This window comes from Mercenaria mercenaria, chromosome 3 (assembly GCF_021730395.1).
Source record: "Mercenaria mercenaria strain notata chromosome 3, MADL_Memer_1, whole genome shotgun sequence".
Taxonomy (NCBI): domain Eukaryota; kingdom Metazoa; phylum Mollusca; class Bivalvia; order Venerida; family Veneridae; genus Mercenaria; species Mercenaria mercenaria.
The window spans coordinates 89705898-89719443 of NC_069363.1; the positions used below are offsets into that span (position 1 = coordinate 89705898).

General features: G+C 34.0%; 1 protein-coding gene across 1 annotated transcript; it reads right to left on the reverse strand.

The window, feature by feature from the left end:
• Positions 1 to 3393: 3393 nt before the first annotated feature.
• LOC128555768 (toll-like receptor 8) lies at positions 3394 to 7582 on the reverse strand. Its single transcript, XM_053539230.1, has one exon. It carries the CDS (start codon positions 7545 to 7547, stop codon positions 5382 to 5384), a length of 2166 nt encoding a protein of 721 aa, XP_053395205.1. The 5' UTR covers positions 7548 to 7582; the 3' UTR covers positions 3394 to 5381.
• Positions 7583 to 13546: the final 5964 nt, after the last annotated feature.

Sequence of the window (13546 nt, forward strand, 5' to 3'; positions counted from 1 at the left end):
TTATATAGGTGACTGACCGTTCCAAGGCGGTGCCCCTATTTTGAACTTGTTTTCTGTCCGTCTCGTATTTGATGTTGCGTATGTAGTCTTGTTTGAAGCTGGCATTTATTAACTGTCCGGTCTTGTATTTTGTGTTGCGAATGTAGTATTGTTTGTTTTCCATTGTTATAATTGTGCATTCTGTACATGTGTGCGCGCGTGCGTGCGTGTGTGCGTGCGTGCGTACGTGTGTGTGTACCTGTGTGCATATGTTTCAAATCATTATTACATTATATAACTTTTGGTCATAACTATAATAATGTATTTCATTGCTATGTTAATTTGAATGTCTACACTGTTGTAAACATTGTATATATGAAGAGGTTCACATGGAAGATCGGATTACCAGACTGGATTGCCTCGTTAAAAAAAAGTCTTTATTATTATTATTATTGGCACTTTATTAAGATTGTCTTGTCTAACTTGTTGAAAATAGGGTAAGTGCGAGGTTGGCATGCCATAAAGCATTTAAACCCGTTTAAACGGGATTCCTTTATACAGGTTTCTGACCGTCCCAAAGGGGTGCCCCTATTTTCAACTTGTTTTCTGTCTGTCTTGTATTATGTGTTGCGCATGTTGTCTTGTTTATTGTTAGCGTTTCTTTCCTCTTTCTTCTCACTCCCTCTATCGCCCCCGTCCTTTCCCCTTGCAATTACGCTCCCTTGCTTTGGCATCCTCTCCCCTTTTACTATGAGTAAGTTATCGTGCCCATCTTAACTTTGGCTGCCGGAATCCTCAGGCGGTATCTGTTTGTTGTTTTATTCCTGCTTATATATGTGCTTGTGTGTTTGTGCGTCTGTGTGTCTTGGGCGGTGTCCAACAGTGTGGCCATATCTCACTTGTGTGTTTGTCTATGTAAGTTAGTTTGTGTTTGGTGTGTGTAAGTGTGGATGTCTTTTGTACACGAGTTTCTGCGCTGCTGTGGTTTACGCTGTAGTGTAACTTTGATTTAGGAACGTAGCATTCCTTTTTGTATATTCATTTATTTGTATTTGTATACCCCTCCCCCCCCCCCCCCCCCCCCCACTATCTTTAATTTGCATAAAATAAAAGTGTACTTGTTGGCCTTTTAAAGCAATCCTTCTGTTTTATTTTTCCGTTACAGCTTCTATTTTGTTGTGGACCTGTTTTGCAAATGCTTGGCTCTAAAGCTGTGTTTGTGGTGCCCTGTGATTCCGATAAATCTGCCCTTACCTATTATTTTTAGCAGTTTAAAATCTAATTTCGTCAATTATTTGAAAACAGAAAATGAATGTATTTCTACTTTCCAAAAAATACCAAATGGTATAACTAGAATAATACGGACCTTACTATCACTGCACGGACCTATGCTACTTGCTGACAATGAAATACTAGGCATTATTTGATGTGTTAGTGTTAGTGTGGGCGTATGATATAGATACTACAAAACATAAACAAGAAACACAAGATAAATGAAACTGACTGAGTGAAATAATTTGTTTTTGAAGGTAGAAAGATGGGATGGTGTGGTGAGGGTAGGAGTGGAAAGGACCCCAAATAACGTGCACAATTTTACAATCCTATAAACTTTCATGAACTGCTCAAATACTTTTTGAGATACATACGGCACAAACGTTTAAGTTCTTACTGTATATGTTTGACTTGACCAAGGGCCATAACTCTGGTCTTGCTGAATAGAGTCCAAAGCAAACCCCTAGGTGCACAACTTCATTGCTGAATAATACGTTTCCTTCGGTTTTATGCCTCTATGTCGAATAAATTTTGAGATAGGAATAACAAAATCTTTTTGACCTTTGATGAATTATTTACTCAATCAAGAGATTTAACTCTGGTCTTATATGTCGAAATCTATGATAAATAACAATTTAATGATATTTCATGGCTCTAGTTCACATACTTCTTCAGATATGCACGACACAAATTTGGCAGGACGGACGAACGTAAGGACAAGGGCTTATGTAAGTACCCCAGCTCACCCAACCCCATAGGAAAAATACATGGTATAAAATCTAAGATATTCATAATACATCATAAAAAGTATAAATAAATAATTTATATTATTACATTTGTATTAAAAGAGATCTCGGATAAAAGTTCCGATAAATGGTACACCTAAGTAGTTTGGCTGAGTGATGAGGTAAGGAAGAAAAGTAAAAGAAAAAGAAGACTAGAAATATAAAATGGCCAAGTCAGTTACATTTTTATTGTTGTTTCATCTCCTTCATGGGTATCGATTTAGTGACGATTCCTTTCTAAGATATTTACTGCTGCGTAACAGGAAATACCATATTTTACCTAAAATCCAGTATAAACTGTAACTGATATGTGAAAAAAACTGGATAGAATTAAGCGATGGTAGGTCTAATATTTAGTTGCTGTTGCTTAACAATTTTAACATTCAGATTTGGAATACTATATGCCTGATGTGTTTCTCTTGCCATGTGTTATTATTCATTATTCTATATCTATTTTATCTATCCAATCGTAAACGTTCATTATATTACCTTATTGTACGCACGTGCGTACAAAAATCCTGTATTTTTCCGTATTTGGACTGTTCAAAAAGTCCCATATTAAACATACGATAAAGCCCGAAACACGTGAAACTGTTCCGAATGTATATCGGGTGAAGTAGGCGCTCTATATACAGAGTTAGATTATGCACCTTGAAATGAGGAAGGCAGAAATACAATATTCTGTGAATCTTTTTTAATTTAAACTAAAATAAAATAGATATAGAATGAAAAGGTTATTTAACATTGAACTGTACAATACGAGATATATTTGGACTCGTACTCAGCAGGGAAAACCATACTGAACTCGCCTACATGTAGCGGCTCGTCCAATATTGTTTTCTGAGCTGCGTACTCGTCCAAATATATCTCCGTATTGGTCAGAACAATGTAAAATAACCTAACATTGTTTGATTAAAAGGCTCGTACTAGCTTTGTTTATGGCTATATTAGTTCTTGTGAAATCCCATTTCTTCTTTATTTTCCATATGTTTGATTATTTGATTAACATAGTAGAAATTATTATTGATTCCATTCTTACCTCCTTTAATTTCTCTGACTACTCAAGTTTGTGTGAAATATTGAAATTAGTGTTTTATAACCTATCAATTATGCATATTCCCTATTTGTACAGGTACTGTACTATATCTAACGTTAACATGAAATGACGAGAGGTTTCTTCAATTCTGGCGATAATGTTAATCAGATGGAAGAATTATGAAATATATGTTATCCAAACTGTGACAGTGATACAAATGTACTGGACACTATTTTCATACTTCAGTACATATTTTATATCAACATATTTATAGGAAAAAGAAACACAAAAACACTGGTTAATTCTTTGGTATATTGTGGCAACGGAATAATGTTGCTTTTGTTTGTTCGTTTGTTTTGGGTTTAACGCCGTTTTTCAACAGTATTTCAGTCATGTAACGGTTAACCTAACCAGTGTTCCTGGAATCTGTTCCAGTACAAACCTGTTCTCCGCCAACTTCCCGACATGAATCAGAGGTGGAGGACTAATGATTTCAGACACGATGTCGTTTATCAAAAAGTCACGGAGAACATACACACGACCCCGCTCTACCTACTGAACTAATCGGGCGGTGCAGGAATAATGTAGCAGTGTTGTAAATCTGATCAAATAGGAAAAATTTCAAATTTCGCTCTTGAACTTGACTTTGCTTTTGATGATGTAAATGATAATATGTGATCTTTGTCAAATGTAATTCCATTTAATATTCTAAACATACGATACACTTTGATAAATGAACGTCGCTTACAAAAAATGAGGTGGATGTCGTACTCCTCTGCTAATTTCACAAATTAAAGATAACAAATGGTACAAAGGTCTTTTAAAGATGGATATTTTGTACTATAAGTCTTGTTACTAAGTAATGGTTTTGAACAATGCGAAACGTCTAAATCAACATTATTTAAATCATTTTCTGTTACAACAGATAGCAACGGCTATGAAATATTACAAGATTACTCCTAATTAAGCATTATTTAAGTAGATATATGCTACTACATGTATGGTATAAGGTAAAGCTAATTCCGTCCATTGTATATAAATTACTAACTGCATCAATGACGCAATTAACTGCTTTTTCTGACATTCTGCTTCATTTCTTTATGTTAATGAAATAATAAATTCCCAAATGTGGTTTATCGTAGAATAATTCGTGTTTTCAGTTCTTATGCGTAAGAATATATCACGAAGGCCATATTGTCTCGCATAAGAACGAAAATCTCGGGTTATTCTACGATACATTTCACTTTAGAACTTATCATTTCGATTCTAACACGACATGCTATTATCAACAGCATTAGCAAAAAATGATAACTACTTTTACGACCGTGCTACGCACCTGGATCAGATGACGTCATTCCACGCGCGTGGGTTATTGCAGAATAACCCAAGACAGATTTTTCTCTACATATATGTAGGTTATTTGCTGGTCGTGTTAGAATTATAGATAACTCAGATCATACTACACATCTTTAACTGCAAATGGGTATTTAACATTTAAGTCGGAAGCAAATCAGTAGAAGATATATATTACAGTTTCATTAATAAAATCTGATACAAAACAATTATTATGCCAGTATTTAAACAACTTTATTATTTTTTACAAAATGTTCCCACATGGAGGTGGTTACTTATGAGCTCACCTGAGCCAAAGGTATTGTGATCGTTCTGAAAATTATTTTTACAAATACACACAACAATTACTTTGTAAGCAACATAATCGTCCCTGCAGAGTCAAAGCCCATAACTCGAATTTCGCCAGCATTCAGTAATTCAGTAATAAAACTCAAAACGTCTCGTTGTGATCTTTAAAGTGTTCTTATTGTAATAATTAATTATCGTGAAACGATATAAGTATCTTATTAACTTATCAATATTATGTTCTTGTTGTACCTATTAATGATGTTTATTATTCAATGTTTTGTTGACATGTTTACTATACCTTACTTACTGATATCACTTATGATCAAAGTAAACAGAAACACACCTCTTCTGAAAATATTAAAATCCCTGTTACGAGGATTTGACTCTACAGCGACCAAATTACAATCAATAATATGCAGTTTTTAGACATTTTAATTGTACTCGCGTTCTTTAATAGCAAAAAATATTTCGCATTTTACTGCTCGCAATATCCAGCAGCAGAACTATTGCATATTTCTCGACACGATGCTAATAACCAATTCATATCATAATAGAAATTGCTATAACATAAAACTGTTTCTTCTTAACTATGATATAAGTTAGAATAATCTAGAAAAATGGAATTCAAGTAACTATCTAATTAACAGAGATTACTGTGTGTGTTTACATCAGTTAATATCTTCTTCATACCGCCTCGTCGCATGTTTCAGGATGGAATTTGACAGTTGTTGGAAGTCTGGTATAATTTCAAATTGACCGTCATCTTTTGTAATGAGCTTGGCTCGCGTAAACTGACTGAAAAGTCCTAACATAAAAGGTGGCATCAATGTTAAGTCAATGTTCTCTTTACAAATAAGTATAATAGGTCGGTTAAGCGCGTAGGCTTCTCTAACTTCCATTTGACACCAATGGCTTTCACAGAATCTGTTTGAAATCATAAAAACTGCTACACAACTCTCTGATATACATCGTAATATTTCATCAACGATTGGAAATCCCAGATGTACATGTCTATCACCGAAACATATCACTTCCTGCTCTATTCCCGTCAATGCTTTTAACGATTCACTTAGATGTTCATAAATTTGACTGATTTGAGGTCCTTCGTCTTTACTTGAGAACGACAAGAAGCATAAAAACTTCTGTTCTAGTAATCCATTTTTAAAATCTTCTAGAAAATTTGCCCTTCTTCTTACCATTTTTCGTTTTCGTTTCCTGTATACAGTGAACGTAATAGCTAGACAGGTGATACAGAAAATTGCTATACCTGTTGAGACTGAAACTTTCACGATTCGTGAACGTATACACCGGAACCTTGTTTCGTCAATTGCTTCATCATCAATTACAATATCATTGCCATCTAAGGTACAGGTATACTTTCGTTTTCTGTTTGTTAACCATGTAATAAACGGTTCTGACTTGCAATTGCAAAGCAATAGATTATCAGAAAAACTGATTTCAACAGAATTTGGCATATTATGTGTCAGGAAAACTAGATTGCGCAAGTCGGAACCATCAATATAGAGTATCTTATTGCTTTCCATGTTGAGAAAACGTAAGTTGATTAGATGTCGTATTTCAAAACTTATTGAAGCGAACTCATTGTGAGATAAATCTAGTTCTGTCAAGTTGATATTATTAGAAAACATTGTGGAAGGTAACCAGCTTAACTGATTATGTGAAAGATCCAGGTGTAATAAATGTTTGAATGTAAAGAACAGGTACCGAAATTCTACAAAAGATGTCATCAGATACAGTTTATTGTGAGCAAGGTGGAATATTTGTAACGACAAGATAGAGCCAAAGGCAAAAGGGGATAAATATTTCAGATCGTTCAAAGATAAATCAAGTTCATATAAATTCATTTTGCTTGGCCACAGTATAGTTGAATTAAAAATATATAACTTATTAGATCTTAATTGTAGTGATTTTAGATTGAAATTACACTTTGATGAGTTAACAAAGGAATTGTTTATCTCCATACTTCTAGCAAATATTCCATTTAATTTCAAATTTTCAAGTTTGTAAAGCAGACTGAGAATATAGTGATCGCTAGTTTTATTACATTCTAAGTTAACTGTTTTGTTAGACAGAAAACTATAATCTAGATCAATAAATCTTGTTTGAATAAGTGATACATCCAAACTTTTCAAATTGGACAGTACATCTTGAAATAGTACTCCTAGTGATTTGCCACTGCTAACTAACAACGTGATATTCGAAATATCTAAATCACGTAGATAATATGAACGATTTTCTGGATAAAATGGACCCTTTATTAGTAAGTTACATCCACTTAAACTTAACTTCCTTATCTCCAATTTACTAATTATTTTAACAAATGCATTATCTACAATTAAATTACTAGCACCGGTAGTGGCAAACTTGTCAAGAATTAATGCGTCTAAGCGGTTATGTGTCTCCAACATTGTCAAAAGACCTCTTGCATTGAGATAATAACATGAAGATAGATTTAATGATTGCAAGTTTGTCAATCCGTACAGAATGTTTCTCTGACTTTGCTCATCGTTAAATGTTAGATCAGGGGAATGTATTCCGAGTGTCTTTAAAGAAGTGAGAGAAAAAATGTTGTAATCATAAAGACTTAAATGCACATAGTGATGTACTGTTATATCCAAAAAATCTATTGACATCCAGCTTATATCCGTAAATGTTTCATTTTTTATCATGGTATGCAAAAAGTCTTTAACAATCACTTTTGTCATATTATCAGGAAGAACATATGGTAGACTGTGATCACATATAACTGATGATTCTTCAGTAAAACAATCGTCCATTCCATTGATATTTGTTCTTCCGTATAGACCAGTCATAAAGACTAGAACAGTAAGGAAAAGGAAGTGGTTCTGTAGCATGGGTAACTGTAGGCTACCAGTAGGGCATTTTAAACATAGGTATTCATTATAAAGTCGAACAGTTTTTTTTAAATAATTTCCCCGTCTATTTTGTTATGACTCACAAGGTAATAAAACTAGACGCTGAAAAAGCGATACCAAGCATGATAAACATATCAAAGATAGAAAGAGGAAGTCATGAAAAGTTTCAATTTAAATGAGTGCAATAGACCATAAATTATTAATTTTAAGTGAGTGTAGTGTAATATACAGTACAGGGAAGCACATATATACTATATAGATTACATTCATAATAATAATTTTAGTCAAAAAATTTATTAACAGTTCTAATAGCCCTGTTAGTGCGGAAAATTCTCATGAAAAGACTGAAAGAAACCAAGTCTGCTATGACCCGTTTTTACTTAGTTTTGTTCTAAGGTTTGATGGGATCTTCTGATATCTTTTATTAAATTGATATCTATATAATTACCGTATTTACCATTTAATAATAAAATAAATATCACATGCATATTGGCTTATACATATTTAACATTAACGCAGAATATCAATGAAAGTTAATTACATGTGTGAATTTATATTCTAATATGGCTAACTATGCTTTAATCATCACAACGATGTTATGTTGACGTCACGTCAACGTGATATTTAGCGCCATGTACGCATCAAGAAATAACGTTTTCAAATTTCACGAAATATTTTACTGAATAACATGTTTAAAACGAAATGTCACGCTGCACAAATGTTTTGATTAATTCATACACATACTGAATTAGTTATTCGCTTTGCTGAAGAATTCGCAATAATTTGCGCTCGAACTGAATTCTGCCGCAAGACGTATTACCGTGTCTGGTCCTGGCGTGTTTTAACAAATACCTACAATTGGCGCCATGCTTGCGCGAAGAAACAGTTCCATCATATTTGATATAAATTTTACAATAAAGAACATATTAGAATCGAAATAATTTATAGCAAAACAGTACTTTATCACTATTTATACACTCGGGCGGTTAAAAGTCGTCCGAAATAATTTCACTCAGGCTGCGCCCTCGTGAAATTATTACGCCCGACGTATAACCGCTTATCGTGTATAAATAGTGTTAAAGCACTGTTTTGCTATAAATTATTTCTTAAATACTCTAGAAGGTTCTAGTATTGTTATTTCTATTTCATTGACGCCGTCTGACATATTAACATATATAGATATATAAAGGACAAAATATTACATATTTTTAGATGTCACGAAGCAACTTTGAAAATTACAATATATGAAAGAGAAAATGACAACAGTATTTCATTAGCAAAAGGGCGAAAGAGGTAAAGGCTGAGAATATAAATAATAAATACAAAATAAGGCTGATTCTCTTTGTTGGGGTGCATGTGAAATACAAAATGTTATTGATCAACTTTTATACTGCCAAAGTCATAAGCAAGATAAGAAATCCTTTCAGATATTCAAAATGTATTGAAAATATTATCAATTAGATCACTGCAGGGTATTACAATTGCATACAAAGATACACCCTAATCTTCAGTCAGACGACTGTTGCACCAAAGTAAAAAAAGTCATGAACGAAATACATGTAGAGGTTATGCTGCCCGTTGTCGATTTAATTTCACTGAAAATATTAACATGTTTCAAACTTTTACAACGTTCGTTCAGATGTAATTTTATAACATGATGATTTGCTTGATTGTACAGGGGCGTCGGAAGTGGGGCCGCAGGGGCCGCGGTTGCGGCCCCAATAATTTGCCCCAAAACGATTTTTTGTAAATTCAGAAGTTGGAGCCGCAGATCCGCGGACCCAATATTTTGTACAGTATATTAAATTTTGCTTCTCTTTAAACAATACACGCTGTCCAGACTAGTGTGTTACCGTGGTGACGGTGACACGATCGGGGGTGTTAATTGGAGTCATACACACGTGTCCGTGATTGGATTTACGCATGAACAAATCAGCATGTTTTTAACTGGCATGTCTTTAGTTAATGGTACGTTTAAGCTATAACCCGCCGCAAAGATCTAAGGTATTAACTTATAAAATTCAGAAAAATAATTATCATGTTTTTATTTTATGAAAGAGGTAAGGTTTAAGATCACACCGCTAAGATATAAGGAATTAATTACATAAACTGTTTTTACTAAAAAAAAAAAAAGAAGAAGATATTTCAAACAAAATAAGAAATCTTTTATGATACTCATAATGGATACTCCTAACCAACCACTAAATTTCAAATTTCCAAAACGCACGTTTGGAATAAATAATCCTGAACAGCGCTCTTTCAATGTTCAGTGGTTCAAAATTCATCCTCGGATTCACTATGATGAGGTTTTGGAAAAGTTTAAGAGACTGAATAAGCCCACTTAGCTGATTTGAGAATGTTGAAAACTGTTGAGTGAATTTACTTGAGTTTATTGAATGTAACATGAATGATTATTGTCCAATACATTAAATACGAAAAAAAAAACATATATGCATTCTTTGTATTGCGTTACACATTATTAATTCTGATAAGAGTTTATTAAACATTATTTTGCTTATAGTCATGTAAATAGTAAGAAAATACTGGAGGCTTGAGATGCGATTCAGTACCCCTAAAATGCACCAGAACTCGCCATTTATGATCCTGTTTTTAAAAAATTTCAGGGGGAGTTCCACCTTAACACCCTTACGGGAGGGGGATACCCCCTCCCGTACCTACCCCCCCCCCCCCCATCCTCGCGGCCCCAATATCAAACACCTTCCGACGCCCCTGTTGTACCAGTATATTTATCTGCGCTCATCGATTACAACATGTCAGACGGTTGTTCCCCTTTACATGTATAATCAGCACGAAAGTAGTATATCGGATCCTATATCTGATACAAAATTACTGTTTTTACACTAATTAATTGAGGTGAATCCTGAAACAAATTCTATCAATTTAGACATCCGTATCCACATCTCAGTCATTTGTCTGTGTCACATTGTCTGATAATATGAGTTTGTGTGTTTTTTTAAGTTTAAACAGCCAGTCTCTTAAAATCCATTGGTACCATTTTTTACCATCAATATTTTGCGGCCGTCTTGATTTCAAAATGGCCGCCATAAATTATGCTATTGTCCATTTTCTTATCAATTAAATTTCTTTAAAATGTACTTTATATATACTTTGTACATGTATGTAATATAATCCTAGAGTGTATTAAGCAAGTTTAAATGAAACATTTGAATCTATCTTGGGTTTTTAAAATGGAGTTATGTGTGCTTTAAAGGAGATAAATCGCTTCTAATTTTATAAATTTGCTATAATTTGCAATATATGTATCTTTAAAATACAGATATGACATGAACAAAATACATTCCTTTATACAAACTATGTCTAAATCAACCATACTGTATATCTTAAGTTAATCTTTACCATATAAAGCATATAAATTACATGATAAAGACAAAGTAAAGGGAGGTAAAGAGCCAAAATGTGCATTTGCTTCTTGGCATTCTATATTATTGAAATTATTCAATTATCAGCGAAGCAAGTGCATTCATTACATTGAGTAAGTCTAGGTAAACTGTGTGTGCTATTATCAGTATTTATCTTTAATAATGAAAAGGGAGATAATTACAAAATTTGAGACATATATCCAGATATTTTCGAATGAACATTCACACTGTACCTGTTTTTCTCCATTTCTGGGGCTAAATAAATCAGCTGCATTTAATATATACAATGCTTTATTCTAAATCTTTTAGCTTGAATAAAATCAATAGGAAATACCGGGAAATTAAATGGCGGCAATCTCACCTATGTGGGATTGAAACCCTTCAAGTGACGTAAAATTCTTTCAGGCGAGTTAGCAATACAACTGGTTTACCGAAAATTGTTGGTTCTACCCAGGCATCTGCCCATGCCTATGATGGCGGGTGCCTCGACGTTCCCTTACCATTCAAAGCTGAAAAATTGCCATATTCCTAAATTGTTTTGGTGGGACATAAACCCTAGAACAAAACAAAGCTTCGTGGAGCAGTTCTTGAAGACAATCTTATGTTGCACATATGTGTTTTAAGTTTAACATCACATTGACACAGTAAAGGATAAATAGCAACTTTTTACCTGTAATTACTGAGGAAAATTCATGTCCCATTCTGGGCACCTGGTCGACACCTGGTAGAATCGCTGACCTTCCGCAAGCAGGCTTCAACACGATGACCAAAGCAGGGATCGAACCCTCGGAGACAATGTTCAAGTGATTTGATACCAACATCTTTCACCACTTGGCTACGGAGGTACTCTGTTAACTACCTTACCAGTTAGATTTTCAAAAATAAAACGTTACTGAATAAAGATTTTACATTTCTGTGCAATGCAATGTGTTATTCGATGAGTTTATTATGAAAAAGTTTAAAAATAATGTTTTACATAAGTAGTAAGATATTCCCTTTGTTTTCCTTGCATTACTAGTTTCCAGTTTTTAATACATCTTGTAACTTATTTACATATAACTGGGTATTCAGTTGGTATGTCAATCAAATCCTTTTAAAATATAGAAGTTAAACATTAACTTAATGGTGTTGAATTTGGGGGAATAAAATGAGGTAAAACTCGGTTACGATTAGCCAGAGCCATTTTTTTTAACTAGAAATGACTATATATATATCAGTTTGTGTAGTAAAACTTTTCCTGATCTCAGGAATTACACACAATACTAAATACATCTTTTAGGTGTGGTTGCTTACCATTACTTGCAATACCACAAGAATCCAAGGAGGGAAAGGCACTTCAGTTTTGTTCTGCGGCAATTTCATTTGTATATTAAACTCTAGTCTAATCAGTTAGTAGATATTTCAAGAAATAGTAAAACCAAACTGGTAAATACAATAAAGAAATGAAGTAGATTTGACAATTAATTACCTTACAAACTTACTAAGGTCTAACATTGTTATTGTCATATCTACGGTTGGCAAGCCATTAAACTGGCTTTATTGAACAAATGTTTACATGTTTTTAAATTAAGTGGTCGTCATAGCTCATGCATTTTTTCTTCCAGAAAATGTTCTTATAAGGTCTTGTTCAGGACTCATTCATTGCGTGATTGTGATACTTGAGGTCCCTTTTTGCAATTGTTAATACTCTGTCAATAATAAGTCTGAAGATATTGAAATAAAACATGACTGAAATCATCAAATCACGAAAGAACACGTATCAGATGTTTCTGTCTGTGAAAAATATCACATTTTGTACTTAAACTGCATGTATTTATTCACAGTTTGACTGATACCTTCCGTAGCACAAGTTTGAGAGGAGAGTATCTTCTATCCGCATAATGCTTAGCGTAAGAAGGGAACAAATGGTACATTTTTCACATCCACGGCATGCGAATCCGCGACCTTCCACATCGGAGGCGGACGCTCTACCATAAGACAAAAGTGGAATCGTGTGCCATGATAGTTTAGCTCAGTGCTAGAGCGTTCCGGATCGAAAGCTCCGGTATTTGAGCTCCACCGGAGGGAGAGACAGAGAGACAAAGAGTAAGAGATAGAGGGGTCACAGTTAAGCAGAGTAGCTTGTCCAGCGAAGATACTTTCTTCCTGAAAAATAGATCCTCAGATGATGATAAAGCATTGCAGCTGATCCAACGCAGAGAATGAATTCTTATATCACAATAAGCAGAGGTGCTAGTCCGATGCAAAAAAAGTATTCCTTGGCGGGAACCTTTTAATCAAGTTTCTTTTCTCCACAACCGAGATTTCGGACTTTATCGTTGATTTCTATATAAAACTCCTTTCGTAGTATCGTCCCGCACTAGAAAGCAGACAAGACTGGATATCGGAATGTTATTCTTATGCTTAAAATGCTATACTTAAGCATAATATTTCTGTTTCTAAAATGATAGAGTATGATAGAGTCAGTCTCCGACAATAAACTAATATATTCATATCGCGGGCTTAGCGCAAAACGGTTGTAAATCCTTCTTTATT

Excerpts from the sequence above, each read along its gene's own strand:
- LOC128555768 (XM_053539230.1), bottom strand. The coding sequence starts at position 7,547 with ATGACTGGTCTATACGGAAGAACAAATATCAATGGAATGGACGATTGT.